Raw genomic sequence first — 20,107 nt, 5'->3', positions numbered from 1 at the left:
ATATATTATACCACAACAAATTAATTTAAAAGAAGCGTGTTTAGGTCACACTGTACCATATATACCGGAACTCCCCATATAATGTTCTTTTTGTACTCGTGTTTCATGGACTTTGGGGGAAATGCAAGACCACTCCCCTCTTTGCTTCTGTCGATAGTAAAATGTATGAAGCAAGGCTGTCTCAAAAAGGCGGGGCTATCTCTTGTTTTGCATTGGGAAATAACGGCTCCGGACGGTGTGCCGAAACAAGCGCTCCCCACCAAGCCTGGCTATGACCCGCCCCCGCGAACCAGAAACGAGAGATAGTCTGACGGATAGCGCAGAAGAAACCCAGGCTAGAGCTACCCTGGGAAGTCGAGAGTCTGCCAGAGTCAACGCAGAACAACGCCATTTCACCACCAGCTAAAGGGAACAGCAAACTGAAGCTACAGGTATGCTGTGTTTTGTAGTTCTCAGCGATATCGTGTTTATTTCGTGTTAAAGGGTCGGTAAGCTCGGTCTTAGCACAGCTAAGCTCTTTACCCGGGCCTGGGAACAGCCCTCAGGACTTGAACGGAAGAATGAAGCAGCAGACCGGGTCAGAGATTTCAGGAGAGAGGGAGGCTGGGTCACCATCAAGATGAGGCCCGTTGGAGGCAGATGTCCACGCCTCCATACGTGCCTAGTGTTTGTGAACGAAATAAACTTGGGGGGTTCCTGTTAACATGTTTTTGCCGGTTCAGTTTCATCGCTGAAGACTTTGTCTGTGCTAATAAATTGAATGACGGGCTAACGTCAGTGCCTGGCTCGTGTTAGTTGGCTAGCTTTGGTGTTAGCTAGCCCATTCATAACGCTGAGCTCCAGCCACTCTTGAGACGAACTTGAGTGGCAACAAGCCTTTTCCTGTATGAATATAAGGCTAACTCTTATAGCAGCTACTCGTAGCCGTGTCACGCCACAATTGAGCTTCCGTCCTTTCAATTAACGTTTTTGCTTGTCATGTCGGTCAAGTGAGCGTGTCGACATGTGTCTCTTCTTTCGCCTCCGTGGTTCATTTGATTATAACGTTTACGTGTGACTTAGGCGCTAGCATGGGCTAACTTAGCAGGGGACATTGAAGCTATCGCTAGCGTTAGGTCAGTTCTGCTATTTCTGTGATTGCAGGCTGTATCCGCTAGCAGCCCTTTTTTGGTGTAAGAACAGCTGCCATTACGCATCTTGGTTCCGTAGTGTGCACAAGGCCGACGATTAGACATGACCGAGCACGCTGGGACATTTGGTACTCACTCATAGTGAACTGGTTGAATTCTGAGGCGGCTTGCTGGACAACAAAGACAAGTCGAGGTGTAACTTATTTATGCTACTAAAATTAATTAAACGCTTGTGTTGGAAACACTACTACGTAATGACTATAATAGCCACGCTGAGGACTTCTATATTTAGTTTCTGTTTGTTAATCTAATCTTAATGCTAAAGGAACTCTGAAGCAAAGTACTTTTCTTTGGAAACCATTCAAGCGCTTTGAGAAACTTATTCTGTCATGTTATTAGCGAGCTTCTTCTTGTCAGCGTCAGTTCTGTCTTGTTGGCATATTTGCCAATTTCCTTGAGGTCTAGCTGTAGATAAGCTCTTATCTCGGGTGTCTGGATTGGACTTGATTCAATATGTACCACACTCGAGTTTACCTGTTGCAGCCTGCCCAAGAAGAGCAATCTCAGAGGACCAATACATATTTGTTAATGTTTTCCCACTATAATCATATGGCCCTACTGTGTACTTTGCTATTTCTTATATAGTGTATATATAAGTACTGTGTACTCATCTGTGTACTCATCTCCCAGTTGTCTTACGTCTCACTCTAAACTAGATAAATGTTAACTACCTGCAGTCATTGAAACTTTATAGATTAAAGGCAATGCCACTGGAGAGTAAATGAAGTTCCTTTTTTATGTGTGAAATCACACCTAGCGTTAATGTTACAGCCACTATAACAAACTGCAGCTTTAGTGACCTGAACACTTCCAGTCCTAATAACAGTTAGTTGTAAACAATTTATTATTCAATATGAAATTTAGTACCATAGCATTCAGCCATTTTGCCAAGCTCTAGCACCATCTTAGTACAAGTGTGTAGCGCTGCATGGATTGTTTTTTAAGCACTGTCTGCGCTGATATTTGGGCCAGATAATTATCAGGAGTTCCCTCTCTGTCCACGACTGCCAAATCAGGAGGCCTGGCCAGCCAAGTGGCTAGATTCCGGGGAGCCAACAGCCCGAGAGGGCTTTGTCCTCCAGGCTCATTTTGATGCTGGGACAAGGCTCCCGCAACACAAGGAAATTCATGCACCTTCTACTCTGAAGCATGGCACTGAAAGAAAGCAAACAGGCTTCAAACTTCTACACCGCTCGCTCCACCCATACTTAAAATGTCAAGAAGCAATGTTGCTCTAAGAGTTATTTCACAGCTTCATCTGTCTGACAGTTTCCTGGATCATACAAAGAATGTGACGTAGCAAAAAAAAAAAAAAAGTTCACCCATGCTGTGTATCTATAACATAATGTACTATGGCTCCTTTATATCTCTGGTCTTATTATATTAAACTCTGGCCTAGTTGGTTAATTTCCAGGTTTTAGACAGTCATAATCTCCGGGACATTAAAAAGGGTTTTCTGGTCTTGGCATGCTGCTTATTAGCATTAGTGTGTGGTTTCTGTATCGTCTCATATTTTCATCATGGTATATGTTTTGACTCTGTGCTGAGTTTCCAGAGTGCTCTCTAAACCAACAACTATTTCTCTGCTCACAGTTAGCATATTTAACCAAGTTTGCCCCCACTTGTAGCCTATGGAGTATGGAGGAATGTATGCTCATTGACAGAGATGTCATACAAAGTAAACCCCTCAAAATCTGGCGACGCTCTTTAAAATATTTTCAGAATAAGAGGCATTTAACATTAACAGGCTATTTTATATTTTTGTGTGTATTGTAGAAGATGTTATGAGAGATGTTTGAGGTGGGACTGAAACAGGGTCAACATTACACTATAAGGCTAAGTCTGTCAGTCCTCAGGATGCCTTGCAGTGGAAAGTTATTCTTAAGTGTATTATCATGGGTAATCTGCTTAATCCAAATTACTAAAGAGGCCTGCTCTATGACGCTGACTCCTACGCTATATTACTGCTATAGATCCTGGGTATAGAACGGGAATGTGCAGCACTCAAGGTCACTCACTGTTGGTGCCACTCTGTATTGTGACAACACAATGCTGCTGTCGTTATCGGGGCTTAAATTGTCCTTTTTTCTCCTTTTTTTTTTTAAAATTGTGCTTTTATTTTTTGTAATATGTTTACATCATCATGTATCGGGCATTGTTGTGTGTTAGTTTACAGGACATACCTTCCAGATGCAGAACTGTTGGCACTGTTATTGACTTTGCCTCTTACACAAGTGGGGGTGTATTCAGGTTGATTTAAACCTCAAAAATATGTGCTGCAAGAAGAAATATTTTATAAAAACAGAAGGGCATATAAGAGGAAAATCAGGAGAAACTGCAAGCTCCCTGCTTAACATTTTTGTAGTATTAGATTCTAATTAAACTAATCAGATTACTTGGCTGAGTAACCACATTCATTTATATACATATACATTCCGCCTCATCTTAACAGCCATCATGCAGCCATTTCCTCAGTGTCAGTCATGCCAAAGAAATGACAACAGAGCTTACAGTTGGTCTGATTTTTAGTGGCTTCTAGTGATGCATTGATGACTCTACTCCGATTCATTCTTACTGCGTAGCTTTGAGGAGTCAACACAAAGTTCCAAAGAATGTCTTTGCCAGATGCTAAACTGAGGGCGGCCTCAGGACCCCTTGAATTTGTAAACTTTGCCTTTGTAAACTTTGCCTGAAAGAAGAATCTCCTGTCCTTTGGCTTGAAGCAGGAAGGAGTTAAACTGCAGCTGCAGCAGACCTCAGTGGGTGACACTTACATGTGGGTGTATTTTTGCCTCTTGCAAATCCATCTTGATATGAGTTTCAAATACCACCATGTCGTCTTCCTGGGGGCTAAAGGAGGAAAGTGAAATAAGACAGTGAGCTGTCTCCTTTTAGGCTAGTTGTCCTTGACCTATTGCATCGTCTTTGTAAACCAGCAGTGAAGTTTTCTATCCAACTCTTCCAAAGTCATCATGTTTTAAATACTTGCACTTTATTACAAGGTGATAAGGAGGTCGAGTTCTGTAGCTGGGGTAGTGTTATCTATTTTGATCATACCACTAAGAGAGGACTCTATGTCGGTGAGTCCTTTAACTCACCCTTCACCCCCTCTCAACACCTCAACCTTTCATACCTCATACCAGTTCATACATGCAAATCACAGATTCATGTACATCAAATATGTGTTCTTGTTATCTCTGGATTTCATCAGCCTTTGTTGGCAGAAAGATGTCACCTTATTGTCAAAGATGCAGTATGTGGAAAAAAATAGCAGATAGAAGACTAAATATCTTTTCTCGTGTCATTCTCCTTCTTTAGAATGGCGGTGGATATCTACGACTCTCAGTACCTGCTCATCCTGGCCCCAACCCTGGTCATCGCCCTCATGTTCCTCTTCTTCTGGCTCTTCATGAAGGAAACGTCCTATGATGAGGTGCTTGCCAGGCAGAAACGCGATCTTAAGCTGCCGCCATCCAAGCCAGACACCCGTAAGAAGAATGAAAAGAAGAAGAGCAAGAAGAAGGAGAGTGCCAATGGAGGAGGGGGAGGTGGCGGAGGTGGAGGAGAGTCGGAAGAGGATCTTCGAGATTTTGATGGTGCTGATGGTGCAAACAACTCTACTTTGGAGGTAGAGGAGGAATCTGCACCAGTGCCCACACCAGATCCTGCTCCACCAACACCTATTCCCAATGTGCCTGTTTCGGTGTCACCTGAGGCTCCTGCTGGTCTGAGGGAGAGAAAGAAGAAGGAGAAAAAGGCTGCCAAGGCTGCTGCTGCCGCCGCCGCCGCCGCTGCTGCTGCAGCAGCAGCTCCTTCTTCTGAGGAGCCAGAAGTTAACAGCTCAAGGCCGGTCAGCCGCAAGACGGACACCCCTCTGGCTGCAGTCAAACAGTCCAGCCCTCCCTCTCCTCAGCTTGAGGTTCAGGTCCATGTCCAAGCCGCTCCAGCTCCTGTTCAGGCCCAGACACCTCCCCAGATCTCTGGGAAGAAAAAGGACAAGAAGAAACAAAAAACAGATCATGGTTAGTAGCCAAGAGTTCAGTTAACATTGGGTGTGTGACTTGTGTGAGTTTTTCTTGGAAAAGATGAAAATTGCTAAATCTTTTATTTAATAAATCCCTCCAAAGTTGCAGTGGATGACCAGCAAGAGGTTAAGACTGAGCAGGCTCCAGTGAAGAAGGAAGCTCCCATTATGGCTGAAACCAAAGTTCTAGATGGTGCACCTCCAAGTGCTGGCAGTGGCAAGAAGAAGAACTCTGCGAAGAAGCAGAAAACAGAGCCTGGTAATAGTGATACAATGATCCTGCATGCTAAATTATTTTAGAATATAAGGACTTGTAATCAGCCAGTTTTCTTAAATCCAGTAGATGAAGCCCATCTTCTGGCTGACTCTGCAGCTTCTGCAAACCACCAGACAGGCTATAACGACGATGTACCATCCAAAGGGAGTGGCAAGAAACAGAAGAATGAGACTGACAAAGGTAAGAGGAGAAAACACAAGTCTGATCCAGTATTCGGTTGTTTTTGTTATCCCATATATAACCCATATAATGACTGCCCCATGCTAAATTGAATTCCCTGTCTTGTGTGTTTTGACAGAGAACACAGAGTTGAAGCTGAAGGAGCTGCTGTCTGGTCTTTCCAGCCTGGCTTTGTCAGAGGCCGAGGCTGTCAGTGTGATGGCTCTCCTCCGGGAGAAGAGTCCTAATGCGTTGGATGCCTGGCACAAAGTGAGGGACTAATAAATGATACATTTGAATTTGGTGTTGTGACATTTCACACTATTTGCATTTGGCAGGAGACGTGGTATTTGTAGATGGACTTGCTCTGCCCGCTTTTTTTTAACGTTATGTCTCTCACCACCAGTCTGCAGCTAGGCCTGACCCAGCTGCACAGGAACGAGAGAGACTTCTTACAACTCTGCAGGAGGAGGCTTCCATTGCAAAGGACAAAGTGAAACAGCTTAGCCAGGTCTGGATTATCATGTTCTACTTGATGCACTAATAATCATATAAGAATATCTACTTTGTTTGTATAGAGTAATTCCATGTGTTTCAGTGAAGAGCTTTATATGCCCTCTTGATCATTTTAGGAGCTTCAGGTTGAGAAGCAAAAGACGGGCCGTGTGGAGTCCATGATGAGAGAGCAACGTGCAGCCATGGAGAAAGAACTGGGTAGCATGCAGGGCAAAGCACAAGGCAGCTACCAGGAACTCCAAACCATGCAGATAAAGGTGATTTGATTCATTGCTTAAATATGGACGTTTATTCACTTGTTTCTAATTGTGTTGTTTTATTATCAGTACAGTTATTACATTTTATTAGACAACACCCTATATTGTCACGGCTGTGGGGAAAATATGAAGGAACCCAGATGTTTTGGGCATTTTTGTGACTGAATCCTGTTGTTTGTGTGTAGTTCCAGCAGGTGAGGGAGCAGCTGGAAAGCCAGATCACTCGACTACAGCAGGAGAACGGCATCTTGAGGGACGCAGTCAGCTCTGCCACCAACCAGATGGAGAGCAAGTCAGTATTACACTACAAAAGATAATATCCTACTGGTCATTCTCGCTAAAGCGATGCATGTCTCATCTGCTCATCTTGGTGAAACAATCATGGGATCCAATTCATATTAGAATTTCGGATAATTTTCTTTGCATTTTAGCTCAGACTTCCCCTCTCAACGTTATCCTCAACCTCTTTTGCCTGAGTTACTCACATTAAGAGATCCATCTATATGCACAGTTACACAATGCAAAGTGCCCCATACAAGCTATTTGTAGTTTTTTATTCATCAATAACGTCTCACATTTATGCCCCATCAACCATTTTCACATCACTCATTTGTGCTTGTTGTGCTTGCTTGCTTGATAGGAATTCAGCAGAACTGAACAAGCTGCGTTCTGAATATGCTGGTCTGATGAAAGAGCTGGCAGACAACAACAGCAAGCTGCAGCAAGAGGAGCACCAGAGAAAGTCACTGGAAGTCGGCTACAAGCAGAATGTGTCCCAGCTGGAGGTACGCAAACCAGATGCACAATGTGTTGATTTAGCCTGTGCTTCGGTTTCCGCAGCCGAGACGAATATGAACAGAGTTGTACAAAACCTTGGCCGTGCTGCACAGTTTGATATCTGCTTAGCTAGTGTGGTGGCATAACCAAGGAAATGGGAGGAGGTCGTAATAGAAGTGCTTGGATGGGAGGGGCGTGGGAAATGGAACCTGGGCTGGGAGGATTGTGTTGGCTTGGGAAGCTGGAATGTTTGAGGCTTTGTGCTGTGTATGAACAACACTTTTCCTGCGAGACACCCAGATCAGCCTTTCCTGTCTTTTCATCGACCACAATCAGAGATTTAGATTGAAGTGGCTGGCTTGAACACAGAAGAGTGTCTGCAAAGAACCTGAAAGCCATGCCAAGAGTTGAGATTTTGATGACAGAAACCTGGTTTTCTGTATTGCACAGACTAGATAAAAATCTCTTAAAACGTCTATGCGATGTCTAGTAATTGGGGCTATCCATTAAATTATTTTTGCAGATCCAAAACTGTGTTTGAATTCTTGGTGGAATGAAGAAATTCAGATGGTCTTAAAGTGAATCAACCTCAGTCATTGTCCCTGTTAAACACAGTGAAAGGAAAGAAGATTGAATGATATAATTTGTTATTTTGCTTGGTGTACTGTGGCAGTATAGTCAATTATAATGTATCACGGTGTTCATCAAATTAATTATATCTCTCCATCCCCAGGCCCAACTGCAGGATGCTAAGCGTCGTTGGGAAGAACTGCAGAATTTCCTCCACAATGTCAATGCTGAGAGAGAGAAACTTCAGTCCTCAAAGCAAGGTGATAAAATATATCAGACAAAAAAATGTTAACCTTTTAATGTGTTGCTTCTACTACATGAAAGTGAATCATCAGGTTACATTCAGCAACTGATTGTTTGTGTGGATACAGAGCTTCATGGCCAGCTGTTGGCCGTGGAGACGGAGATGAACAACAAGAACAAGGAGATCCAGACCCTTCACAACAGCCTGACCGAATCCATGCTTTCCAAGGATCGGCTGGAGCAGAGGGTGATGGAGCTTATGGAGATGTCCCAGCACAACATGCCTGATGACTCGCTGCAAGTCCGGGTCCAGGTGGGCCACCACAACATCATAACAAAGTCATCTGACATGTTAATTCCATATAGGGATACAGTGTGGATTTCTCTGTGAAGCAGAGCAACATGTGTTTCTTGTATATATTAATGCAGTCTGTCTTTAACAGGACCTTATGAATGAAAATAAAGGTCTTCAGGTCCAGAGTGAGACCCTGCATGTCCAGAATGAGACCCTGCAGGCCCAAATATCTTCTCAGGTATATGAGTCAACCTCCATGATCCTATGTTGTTGTTTTTTAAGAAAAATATGCCCACCTGCATAACTCTAGACTGTATGGAGCCTAATACTATTAATTTCCTTCTCATTTAGGTCACCCATGTCTCTCACATTGAGGAGCTACAGGCACTGTGAGTAAATGTTTTAACCTTTTCAGACATAGTGAGTGAATTGCAAGTGATACTGTTGAGCCTTTTCTCATGTGTTCTCTTCCTTTGCTCTCTTCAGATTGGCTGATAAGGAGATGCAGAGGAAGAGTCTGGAGGATTCTCTAAATGCTGAGAGGAGCTGTGGGGCCAGTAGAGAAACTAACATGCAGGTATAGTCTCTAGAGCGCTCCATCTACAGCTTCTTATACCAACATTGCATAGGTTCATTAGTCCGATGGAATTTGGTAAGCATGTTCTAGGCCTCTCATTGTGTTAAGGGAAAATGGATTGAAGACCTATGCACCATCCTGCCAGAAAGGGAATATTGGTTCACATTTGCAGATATCTTATTATATATATTTTATTTATTTCACAGTTTATGGACCTAAGACGGAATTTTAGTGTGCTAAACTATAGCACTTTGTGCCTGCACACATGTGGAAGACGGATGAATGTCATTATGTTATTGGTTGAAATCGGCTGATTTGATTTTACATTTAAATTATTTATGAAATAGAATTGATAAAGTCAACGTAACTAGCTCCTGGCAGACGTTGTTATGTGATCTCTAGACAAGTTACCTGCTAGTTGGGGGGGCATTAGCTCAGGAGGTAGCTATAACCGCAAGATTGCCGGTTCGATCCCCGGCTCCTCCTAGCTGTGTATCTGGCGTCCCTGAGCAAGGCGCCTCACCCTAATTGCTCCTGACGAGCTGGCTGTCGCCCTGCATGGTTGACTCCACCGTCGGTGTGTGAATGTGTGTATGAATGGGTGAATGTCAGCCAACACTGTAAAGCGCTTTGGATAAAAGCGCTATATAAATGAGGACCATTTACCATTTAGGTAATTCATTTTCTGGTGTGACTGTTGAGCTGTGTAAGTACAGTCTTTTTTTTTTTTCTTGGCATAATAAGTGTCATCTCTTTCCTGTCTTTTTCTCCTCTGCAGGCCTTACACAATGAGAACATGTCACTGAAGGCAGATGTTCAGAATCTGAATGCACATATTTCTGATCAGGTTCGTACCTTCATTGTGTTTCCAAATTAAAAAGGTCCCTATGAGATTGTGTATTCCTTCTGCTTTACACACCCTCTCTATTTCACTCTCCACATGCAGACCGTCTCCCAGCTGGCTTTGGACCAGAGGTGTGTACAAGAAATATTTTGAAAAAATGTCAGCTGGTTTAGCTTGTTACTAAAACGTCATTATGCATAACTAAATTACCTTTTGTTTGTTGTTGTTTTTTAATATAAAATATTTCTTCCTACTCAGCGTCCAGGAAAAGGAGGACAACATGAAAACCATAGAGGACCTGCTGGAGAAGGGGCTGATTGAGGTGGCCAACAAGGAGGAAGAGCTCATGGTGTGTTTTTCTGTTGTTCTGCCTCACACACACATTTGACTGACATCAGCATGATTCAAGGAACTGCATTTCAGTGCTTGCCTAATAGTCACAAAACCTAATGGGCAAACAAACTTTACATTTCTAACCCTGATGCAGGCTGTAAGACAAGAAAATGAGGCACTAAAACAAGAAACGGTGGCGCTAATGAGAAAGACGGCAGAACAGGCGAGTTGTCTAAAATGACAAAATGTCTAAAACCTTATTCTATATTTATTATTTCGTTTTCTTTTTTTAATTGTCTTTTGTAATAATTGCAGGCATCATCAGAGTCGATGTTGGAAGAACTCCAAAGCAGGTAATATCAATGAAGTTGCTCCAACCACAACACAGAAAGACACACGGCCTAACATTTAACTTGGTTGCCGTTTAACGTTTTGTCAACTCTTGCTCTCAAGTCATAAGTACATGTAATGAGACTAATGGCCACTACTTACTCTACTGTAAGCATATCAAAACTAATTCCTCTTGGCTCTTCAGGCTACTCCCTAGACACACCCTAATCGTAATTCTCCACTTGCACGACAGGCTGTGTATTGTAAAATGTCCTCTTGTAGCGGATGTCATTAGAAAAGTAAATATCGGCAGATCCTGTGTGATGTCAAACTGTTCTCTATGACACACTTTTGTTTCCCTTTGCTTTATAGCATCCAAGAGAAAGATGTGACGCTAAAATCGATGGAGGAAAGTCTACAGAAAGCACAAGAGAACAGCTCTACCAGAGAGAAGACCGTTGAGGTGTGGGCTTTTCTGTATCACTTAAACAAACTGGGTTTGCACATTTTAGAGCACTCTTCCTTATAGTGTTCATGATATATTGTCCTACTTTTGAGCTCGTCTGAAGCAGTTTTTGTCTCGCAGGCTCTGGAGCAGCAGTTGGCTGCCCTGCAGGCAGAGATGGAGCAGCTGAGACAAAAGGAGATGCTAGAGGAGCTGACCAGTACTGGTACCCAACTCCAAGAACTCCAGGCTCAGTAAATTAAACCCCACACTTCAAAATGTAGTCATCCCGCTCTCTCTTTCCAAATCAGTCTAATGATGAGAACATCTGACCCCCAGGCTAGTGACAAAGGACCACGAGATCCAGATGCTGCAGGCTGAGCTGGAGGCAAGGACTAAGGAGCTGAGTGAGAAGGTGGAGCAGGTACATCAACAGGTGAGGAACAATCTCAAAGGAACTGCTCAAGTGCAAGTGTGGTGCATATTTTATGGTTTCAATCAGCAAGATTTGTTGAGCTACAAAAAGATTTTGAGAAAGATTAATTGTATGCACATCACAAAGGTGCTAGGCTATCAATACAGAATCGTTATAGACAAACATTCATGCACGCTTCTCCATGCAACACTTTGTTTTGATCCTTCTTGGATCTCGGAAAAGGACTTTACCTTTAAGTAGGAAGGGGCTCTTGTAGCTCGTGACTCAAACAAGACAGTTTGAATTGTTTATTTAAGTTAAGATCTTTTTGGTATGATGGGCACATGGATGAAATCCTCATTCAGTCCTAGATTAAATTGAATGTTTGTTTTTTTGCCTCTCCAAATAGCAGTCCCACACAGCAGTGCCAAGCCCAGAGCTTCTTACAGCGTGAGTAATGTTTCATGCCATATAATAACAAATATATTTTCCCCATGTATTTTCATTTTAAAGAACCTCACAATGAAATAATTCATAATGAGTGGTTATGTTGTTGTTGTATCAGGTTGTCAGAGAAGGAGAAGCAGGTCTCAGATCTGCAGGGTGAGCTGGCTGAGCTGAGGGACTCCCTGGAGCTTCATAGGAAGAAGAACAACGTAGGTTTCCTACAGCGATGACCTGAACTGTGTAACACCAGTAACTGCTCGAGTCCAGCCCTCGGAGGCATCATCCCCTCCCCTTGTGTGGTACCCAAAACACCGGAGTTGCATTCTGCATACATGCATCCATTTCCCCTATTGCCCACTGCCACTTAGTCACACTTGTTTTGCTTTTTGTCCATTTAAAACCAAATAGAAAGCGTTCCAAAGCTACGGCCGTTTTCTCAACATTGTACACTATTTCTTTGTATTTGGATTGCTGAAGCCGAGCGTTGCATAACAGGGCTTCCAGCCTACTCTTGTTATGCTCTCCATTGACCTTGCCTGTTACGGCAAGCTTGTCTGTGCTTCTGGGTGATTCAGAGCATTAGAAACTCGCCTACCTTTTTTATTTTCCAGTCATATTTGAAATGAAATATTTTTTGTATCTACTGTATATAGCTCCAGACTCTATTATCTTCATCTGAATAGAAAGTACTCACAGAACATTGTTACAATATGTATGTTGCGCACTGTGCATGTTGCTTTTACCCACACGAGGTGCGAGACTGGGACTCTCGAGGCTATTTGTTGCTACTTATTTTTAGCGGTTGGAGCATGGGTGAAAAGCAGAGTGTAGTAGTGTAAAATGAAAAATGCGTTCAGTTTGTTGTGTTACTCTACCAGTCTTATTTGAGGGTCACTGAATGCATTTTTCCTGAGGCTGAACTGAAGGTAGTATCTCTCTGGAACTGACCAAAACAGGAGCTTCGGGAGAAAAACTGGAGTGCAATGGAAGCTCTGTCAGCCACCGAGTCCATACTTCAAGGGATACTCAGCAAAACTGTCAAGGTTCGACCCCCCCACCACCTCAGTCTCCTTCACTCTAGTTCCAATCTGATGCATCCCCCCAAAATGCTGTTTTTTTTTTTTGCCATAATTGACCCAGTGAGATTTCTTTTTCGCCATCATCCATAACACAGCTGCATACTCATTTACCTCACTCTCGCCCCTCCCCTCTTTTGTATGCCCTCAATTGGCTTTGTGCTAAGCTGTTGATCTATGCAAAATCGGACTTTATTAACTGAACAAATATAGGTTTCTATGCGTTAAGCTCTGGAACGTAGAGAAGATTTCACCCCTGTCCAAAGCTCAGACTGATGCTTGAAAATGAGTGTGCAGTGACCTAGATATCGTTTCACTAGATTTCATTAGATTCAGATTCATGGTAATCATTTTTGCCGCTTCCTGTCTTTCTGTCATGTGACTCATATATTGCATGTTTTTCCCCCGCATTCTGCTTTACGACATCCGTACTGTCGATATCACCAGCTAATCTGTCGATGAAAATCTCTCATTCACTCTGATGCAGTATATTCTTTTTAAAGGAAGTGTGAGCATTCAAAACTTTTTATGAATATGCAACAGTGGCCTTGTGTTACACAATCCTCCATACTCGCGACTTCAAGATATTTGTGTAATGTAAATCTTATAATGTAAAGCAAAGTCAACCATATGTTTCTTGTAGCTGCAGATCCCGTTTGTGAAGACGTAGAGTGCGCTACCAGATAGCTGGTCTATTAGCGGTTACAGTGAGCGTATATTTTTGCCTTCACTCCCTACATTAGGGAAGGGTACATGCTGAACCATCGGCACAGCAGCTGCTCTTCTGCCATCGGAGTACAGTAGAAAGCACCTTCTCAGAGCTGAGCCAGGGAGTTCCTTGGCAGCTGTCGGTGAATGGCGGTTGTATTCAGCTCTATGCACTCGTCTCTGAGCTGCCATGTGACACGGTGTGTTAATGTGAATGGTGGTTAGAGTGCCAGCTGGCTAGTGCTTAGCATACGTTCTCCCTTCAGGCCTCAGATTGACAGTGCATGATGCTAGCTTATTGTTGGTGGGCTGATAGCTACCTCTTTATTTATTGAAGAGTTTCAAGGTACTTTGTACAATTTTGTGAACGCAGATTGATGTATCTGTGGTTGCAGGATGACTGATGCATATGTTATGCTCTAAATCTGAGGTTGCTGACACCTGGTGTAGGTGTGACCTGTTGAAAGATCCGGAGGGTAATTGAAAGAAGGAGTGAGACTGCGTTTATCCTAATGCTGTAGAATTATAATTTCAGGTTATGTTAAGTGAATCATTCCTTTGACATTGATTAGGGGTGGCTCGATGGATGACCCGATGATGATCTGCTCTGATCACCACTCAACCTTGTCTCGAGGTGACTCAACTATTTGACCAGTCAGTGCTCAATCTCTCCTCTTTTTTTTATTTCCTCTTTGCCCCCTCCTATTGCCTTGTAGGAGAACCAGACAGCACTGGCAGTGTGTCAGGCCGAGTGTCGAGATGTTCTGCACAGACTTCTGCCCCATGTGCCTCTGCCCAGTGAGCAGGTATGGGTAATATTTGATTTTTACCTCCATGCTTGTGTTGTGTTTGAATACCCGTCTTACTCCATCGCACTTCTCCTGTGTTGTGATGTTACTCTTCATCTCCTCTTCATTAGAACCATCAGGAGTGGCTCCACAGATTTGAGGGGGCAGTAGCTGAAAGCTCAGCTGCACAATCCACCCCTGCATCAGGGGACTCTAAGGTACGTAAAATGGAAATAGACGTTTTAACATCTTTTCTCTTCAACTTACTTCATCTGGTGCTTGGAAACACGACTGCTTTTTCCACAAAATCAAAGTTCCTCATGGTGGCTGTAAACTGAAGATCTCTTTACTTCTTGATCCCTCTCTAGGAACTGGTTGAGAAACTGAAAGAAGCTGATGAAGCCCAAAGGATTCTACAGAAAGACTGTGAGACTTACAAGAAGGTGTTGGCTGAGACGGTGAGATGAGGTTTTAACATTGGTGCTTCCATAGTGGTGTCTCTTGCCAAACTGAGCTGTCATTTCTGCTGCATCCACAGGAGGGCATCCTGCAGCGCCTCCAGAACAGCGTGGAGCAGGAGGAGTCTCGCTGGAGGGTGAAGCTGGATCTATCACAGGGCGAGCTCAGAGAGGTATGTGATCCGGTTTAGCAGGAAACAACTCCTGAGGTGACGTACTGTTTTGTTTCATTGCATCATTCTTCCGTCTCTTTCCTTAGATGAGCCAGAAAGTCACAGCCATGGAGCAAGAGATTGAGAGACTAACTGATGGAGTGGAGTTGGAAAACGTCAGTCCACTTTAAATGCACATTTTTAAATGAATTATATTTCTTCTTTCTTAAATTGAAAGATTAAAAATTCTTATGTTTGTCTCCGTCTTAAGTATCTCTGAATCTCTGTTGTGCTCCATAGCTTAGAAGAGAAAAGCAGCAGTTGGAGTCCGAGTTGGAAAGGGCAGAGCATGAGAGCGCCACCTATGTGACTGAGGTTAGAGAGGTGAGTAGAAACATACCCCGTCACTCTCATGATCCTCAGTCATGTCATAGCGTTCATCCTCCTTTGGCAAAACAATGAGCTCTGTTGCGTCACTTTCATGTTCATGGCGTGTTTTGATGTTTTTGTGACATCCTGTTTATTTTGGGACATATGGAATCCACACAACACAGACATTAGATATTGTTGATAGCACCCTGTGCTTTATTTGTCACAACACAGCTCTAAATAGTAAATAATCCCCTTTCTGTAATAGAGTGGCGAAGTCCCGCCCCCTCCCAATTATTTGCTGGACCCAGTCGTTATATGCCCCGAATTAGAAATATGTTGTTTGTGGATTTAAATTAAAAATATTCATGTCAAGAGTTTGACCGTTTTTATTGTGCAATTGTTGAGAAGACTAGGAATCGCTGGCTCAAACTGACGTATATCATTAGCGTCGAGAGCAGCGAAGAGCTGTAGTTCACAAAGCGGCCTCACACAAAACCTACCGTTATCAAACTTATTTGCGATAAATCGTAGTTTGTTTGTTTATTTGCATGAAAAATTATCTTTAAAAGCCACAAACAACATATGTTTTCATGGCACAATTCAAACGGGACCAGAAAATACATGCATCAGAAATTCATATTGAGGTCCCATGTATCGGAATAGAAAAGGCGGGACTTCGCCACTCTATTGTCTCTTGGCCTGATGAGCTCATTCCACTGCGTAGACTGTGTGCTGGTAGTGCTATCCTGAACAGACTCTCACAGACTCCCATTAAACATAATTTCAAACCTAATTTCAGCTCAAAGATCTGTTGACTGAATTGCAGACCAGACTTGATGGCTCATATACAGAGGCTATCAGACAGAATGAGGAGCTGAATTTGGTAAGCGTGGCTCCCCCTCTAGTTAGAGCTCCTTTTTTAAAACGTATCTTATGGCACTCGGCAGTGGCTCTACAATTACTGTCACAGGGACGGGGTTCTTCATCGTTTGCTGCTGTGGGTCATCATCCATAACCTCATTGAATGTGCTTACTCAACCCTTAACTTCAAGAATATCTTGTCTGATTTTAGGAGCCAGGAAATATGACTGTGTAAAATAGTGAAAATCTGAGGTTGAGTGTGATGATTCACCTTCAAACTTGGTGACTTACTTACTAACTCATCCTTTTTCTACACTGGCACTCTACTTCATCTTACTTTGCCTTGTCGGCATCTAACAAATGTCTTACTACTCAACTTGTTTTCCTTCTACAGAGTCTAAATGTATGCTCCATTTTCCATCTTCTGCTACAAGATTACACCACGTACACCTGCATACTTTAATACCCCCTTCAGCCTTCTCACAAAACCATGTCTGTTAGTCTTGTGGCCTTTGTCTTGCCATAATGTCACTGGACACTTCACTTCAGTTGTCTTGTCAGAAGTGTTGGCACGATATATTTGCACAAAATTGCTGAAAACAGCCGTAACACTGGACTTCCTGAATTGTGATTCATCGTCTCTGCTGTACCTGTAGCAACATGCCCACATCAATGCAGCCACTTGCATTCTTTTACACACGGCTATTCCTCTGTTAGATCTACGCAAATGTTGAGCATTTTACACATTTAATGTTTGTCTGAATAAATGTTGTGTACACATGTAGTGATATGTTATAAATGGAATTCACAGGTTTGCCTGGGAAGCTAAAATGTGTCTGTTTTGATTCCAGTTGAAAACCCAGCTAACCCAGACTCTGTCCAAGCTGGAGACGGAAGAGAATGAGAGGCAAAAGGTGGCTGGTGACCTATATACGGTAAGGATATTTAATGTATTTGATTTCACTTTTCTTATACACTGACCAGAGTTGAACCCATATCAGCAGTTGTTTTGTTTTTTTGTTTGTTGTTTTTTTAACAAGTGGCGCATTCATGGTTATCTTTGTGGTCCTTAATTCAGGCCCAGCAGTCTCTTGATCTGATCCAGGGGGAGCTCTCAAAAGTGACGGACAACACTGATGACCTGATCGAGAATAGCAGTCTGTCGTCACAGAGCGTAAGTGCCTGGGGAAGTACGGGCGTTGTAACAGGTGGTGTATGTCTTTAAGGTAATTAGGTGGTTACATTGAGCTCTAAACAAGCCATTGTGTGTCTGACAGGAAGAGATTGACAGGAAGGAGAAAATGACTGCAGGACTGAACCAAACGGTCAGAGAACTGCAGCAGCTGCTACAAGGCGTCAGCCGGCAACTCACCAAGAGACAGGAAGGGGTAAGGCCCGTTACTGTGCTGATCTTACAGCCCAGTAGAACGTAGTATCAAAGTCTTTTCACTCGCAGCAATGTATTTCAATGTGAAGTCTGAACATTTGTGCTTTTCCTCCAGGAGGCTAACAAAGACCTGCCCACGGTATAGTGAGAGGAGAACAGACCCCCCGACGCAGCTGCCCTGACTGCACTACAGAGGCCATCTTTGAGATTTGGTCTCATCACTACCACTGTCACACCATACTGTCACACCTAGCCACCACCATCACCAACCTCCCTCACCTCACCTGTACTGAAGGCAGCCTCCAACTGACTGTGGCCGAGGCTCTGGCAAACCACTCCCAGTCTCACTGTTGGCCGTAAGGGAGCAGGCAGAGGTTACTGTTAATTCCAAACACACCAGACACTGTACCAAAACACGCTACTCCACTCCCACCACATTCCTCTTTTTCAGCAGCATCGCCAGTTAATTTTTATTCTTAACTTAAAAATGACATCCAGTATAATTTTAAACTGTGTGGCAACCATTCCTCTGTTTAAAACACCTGTATTACCTGTTTTCAATGAAATCCTTTTGAATACTACAGTAGTTTTTGTTATTTGTAAAGAAAGGGCAGTGATACGAATTTCCAACCTCTTGAAACAAACTTTGGGGTTTCAGTCCTTTTTCTTTTCTTAACCTAAATATATGTATTGTTTAAATGTACCAGTTAGGACCTGCTGAAATACACTATGTTGTTGCTCTGTTTGCCTCCTGACCAGAAAACTATCACAAATTGTGGATCATGGTGCATTCATGAATTCATAGCTCATATGCATACCTTGGCTCAGTAATGGGTGGGAGAAGAGAGATCAAAAGGGGTCTCAGCATATCAGAAGGGTCACTACGTGACTGTGGAGATGCATGGACATATTTTAGTCAATTCTGTACTGCAGCTCCAGAGAGAAGAAAGCCTGTGACCCTGGCTGTGGGAGGAGAGAAGACCAGGTCAACAGTGTAGAGGTTTTTAATCCTTCTGCAACTACTCTAGGAATAAGTGTCCCATATCATCTGTAATCAACACTCGCTATATTGTTGCTATAAGTTCATTAACACTGAGGATTTTGTTCTTTTTGTAACAGGCGACGTTAATAAAAGGGATGCTTGATAAATCTGCCCAATGTTCTGTTTTCCATGTTTTCTTCCGCTGCACTTCTTTCTCCCTTCCACTGTGGGGCAGCATGCAACCTTAGTTGACATTTTTAACCGATTCAGAGCCTTGAAAAACCTGAACGTGCACTGGGAAGTTGCAGCTTTTGCTCATTAAGCCTTTTGCTGGCAAGTATAATTCTTGCTTGACGAAACGTCCATCTGACTTCCCTGTACAGGATAAACAGGTTTGTCATGTGGTGTTTTTCTAGGTAAGCAGTTTGTAGAACAGTAGAGGATGTGACACACTGCGGTCTAAATTAGGGAACATTTAGGGTGTGAACAGTTTCCTGGGATGGTAACATGCTGTATAAGCCCTCAGAACAGGACACGGTTTTACAACATTTCAACTGGTAGCTGCAATAATGAAAATCTTCCAATGACTCATTTATGAGGAAGAAATCACTTGTGGTCGCTCGATGCTGTGAGCGTCTGAGTGTAAAATGTATTAGAAACCCAACTGCACATGGGGTTGTTTTTGTTTTTAAATTTCAGATTCAGCTTAACCAGCTGCTATTTTCATTGAAATTATGAATACGGGTTCTGTATGACGACCTGACTTGCCTTTGAGCATCGGCACAGAAAGCTCTTGCTCTCATCTTTCGCGTGTTAAAAGGCCTTTAAAACAACAGGAATGTTGTGCTGGCTTGGTGGGGTGGGGTGGAGGGGTGGGGGGGTCAGGTCAGAGGCGTGAGCAACATGGGATCAGCACATTCCTCGCATTCTCCCACACTGTCATGCTGCAGTCAGCTGGCTTTTTACCCTCATGGAAACCTCGCGACGAAACAGGCCTCACTGTATCTTCAACATACTCGTCATTAACTTGATAGCACACAGAGTGCCTTTCACAACTTGGTGCCAAAGGCTGCTGTTAAATGTACACACTCCCCTGTAACGTAGCTGGTTCCTATTCTACACGCGTGGATTTAAATGTCCTGTTTCCTCTGAATAAAATAAACAAGCTGTATGATGATCTCTTCAAATGGACAATTGTATCATGGTGTTATACAGTGTTTCTCACAGTTCTGGGGAAAGTCTGTCATCCGAAGCGGGTAAAGACAAACAGATTTAAGATTGTGGGGAAAAAACCAGCAATAAATCTGCCTGAGGTTACACTTTCGGATAGGCTTATGACTTCCATAGAAAGTCTGACGTGCAAATCCTGCCAAAGAGCAGCGAGGAAGTTAATAGGGGCTTTGTCTTTCCTGTGTCACCATTGCTCACACTGTTGGTCCCTATTGCGCAATTGGGCTTGTTGCGGTAGGCCTCTGCTCTGCATGCTCCTTGCCTGGTAACATTTAACTCCTCCTCCTAAACATAGATTTGCACTCGTACTACGCCAGCACAACTTAGGCAAAAGAAGCCCACTCCCTGCATCTGCTCTCCATCAGTGTGGTATGTGCTAGAGAGTCTTTGATCC

The 20,107-nt window shown here is 43.2% G+C and overlaps 1 protein-coding gene across 5 annotated transcripts; it reads left to right on the top strand.

Annotated features, from left to right (window-relative positions):
* Nucleotides 1-271: 271 nt before the first annotated feature.
* Nucleotides 272-18,654, top strand: ktn1 (kinectin 1). 5 transcript variants are annotated; one of them, XM_084012918.1, is made up of 36 exons: nucleotides 272-431; nucleotides 4,509-5,212; nucleotides 5,318-5,473; nucleotides 5,558-5,671; nucleotides 5,790-5,920; nucleotides 6,057-6,161; nucleotides 6,283-6,423; nucleotides 6,609-6,715; nucleotides 7,064-7,208; nucleotides 7,934-8,030; nucleotides 8,142-8,326; nucleotides 8,457-8,546; nucleotides 8,660-8,697; nucleotides 8,795-8,885; nucleotides 9,664-9,732; nucleotides 9,832-9,860; nucleotides 9,988-10,078; nucleotides 10,217-10,285; nucleotides 10,378-10,415; nucleotides 10,765-10,855; nucleotides 10,979-11,091; nucleotides 11,177-11,273; nucleotides 11,662-11,702; nucleotides 11,818-11,908; nucleotides 12,656-12,742; nucleotides 14,200-14,289; nucleotides 14,403-14,489; nucleotides 14,640-14,729; nucleotides 14,810-14,902; nucleotides 14,989-15,057; nucleotides 15,182-15,265; nucleotides 16,053-16,136; nucleotides 16,966-17,049; nucleotides 17,193-17,288; nucleotides 17,392-17,502; nucleotides 17,617-18,654. In XM_084012918.1, exons 2-36 carry the CDS (start codon nucleotides 4,510-4,512, stop codon nucleotides 17,644-17,646), a joined length of 3,837 nt encoding a protein of 1,278 aa, XP_083869044.1. In that variant the 5' UTR covers nucleotides 272-431; nucleotide 4,509; the 3' UTR covers nucleotides 17,647-18,654. The 5 variants fall into 5 exon arrangements, with proteins under 5 accessions (XP_083869044.1, XP_083869045.1, XP_083869043.1 ...); XM_084012919.1 differs by having other exon boundaries at nucleotides 5,555-5,671; nucleotides 11,665-11,702; XM_084012917.1 differs by having other exon boundaries at nucleotides 5,555-5,671.
* The last annotated feature ends 1,453 nt before the right edge of the window (nucleotides 18,655-20,107 follow it).

This window comes from Eutrigla gurnardus (assembly GCF_963514095.1).
Source record: "Eutrigla gurnardus genome assembly, chromosome: 7".
Classification (NCBI taxonomy): domain Eukaryota; kingdom Metazoa; phylum Chordata; class Actinopteri; order Perciformes; family Triglidae; genus Eutrigla; species Eutrigla gurnardus.
Note: the sequence above shows the minus strand (reverse complement) of the source record. Positions and strands in the feature narration are given on the sequence as shown.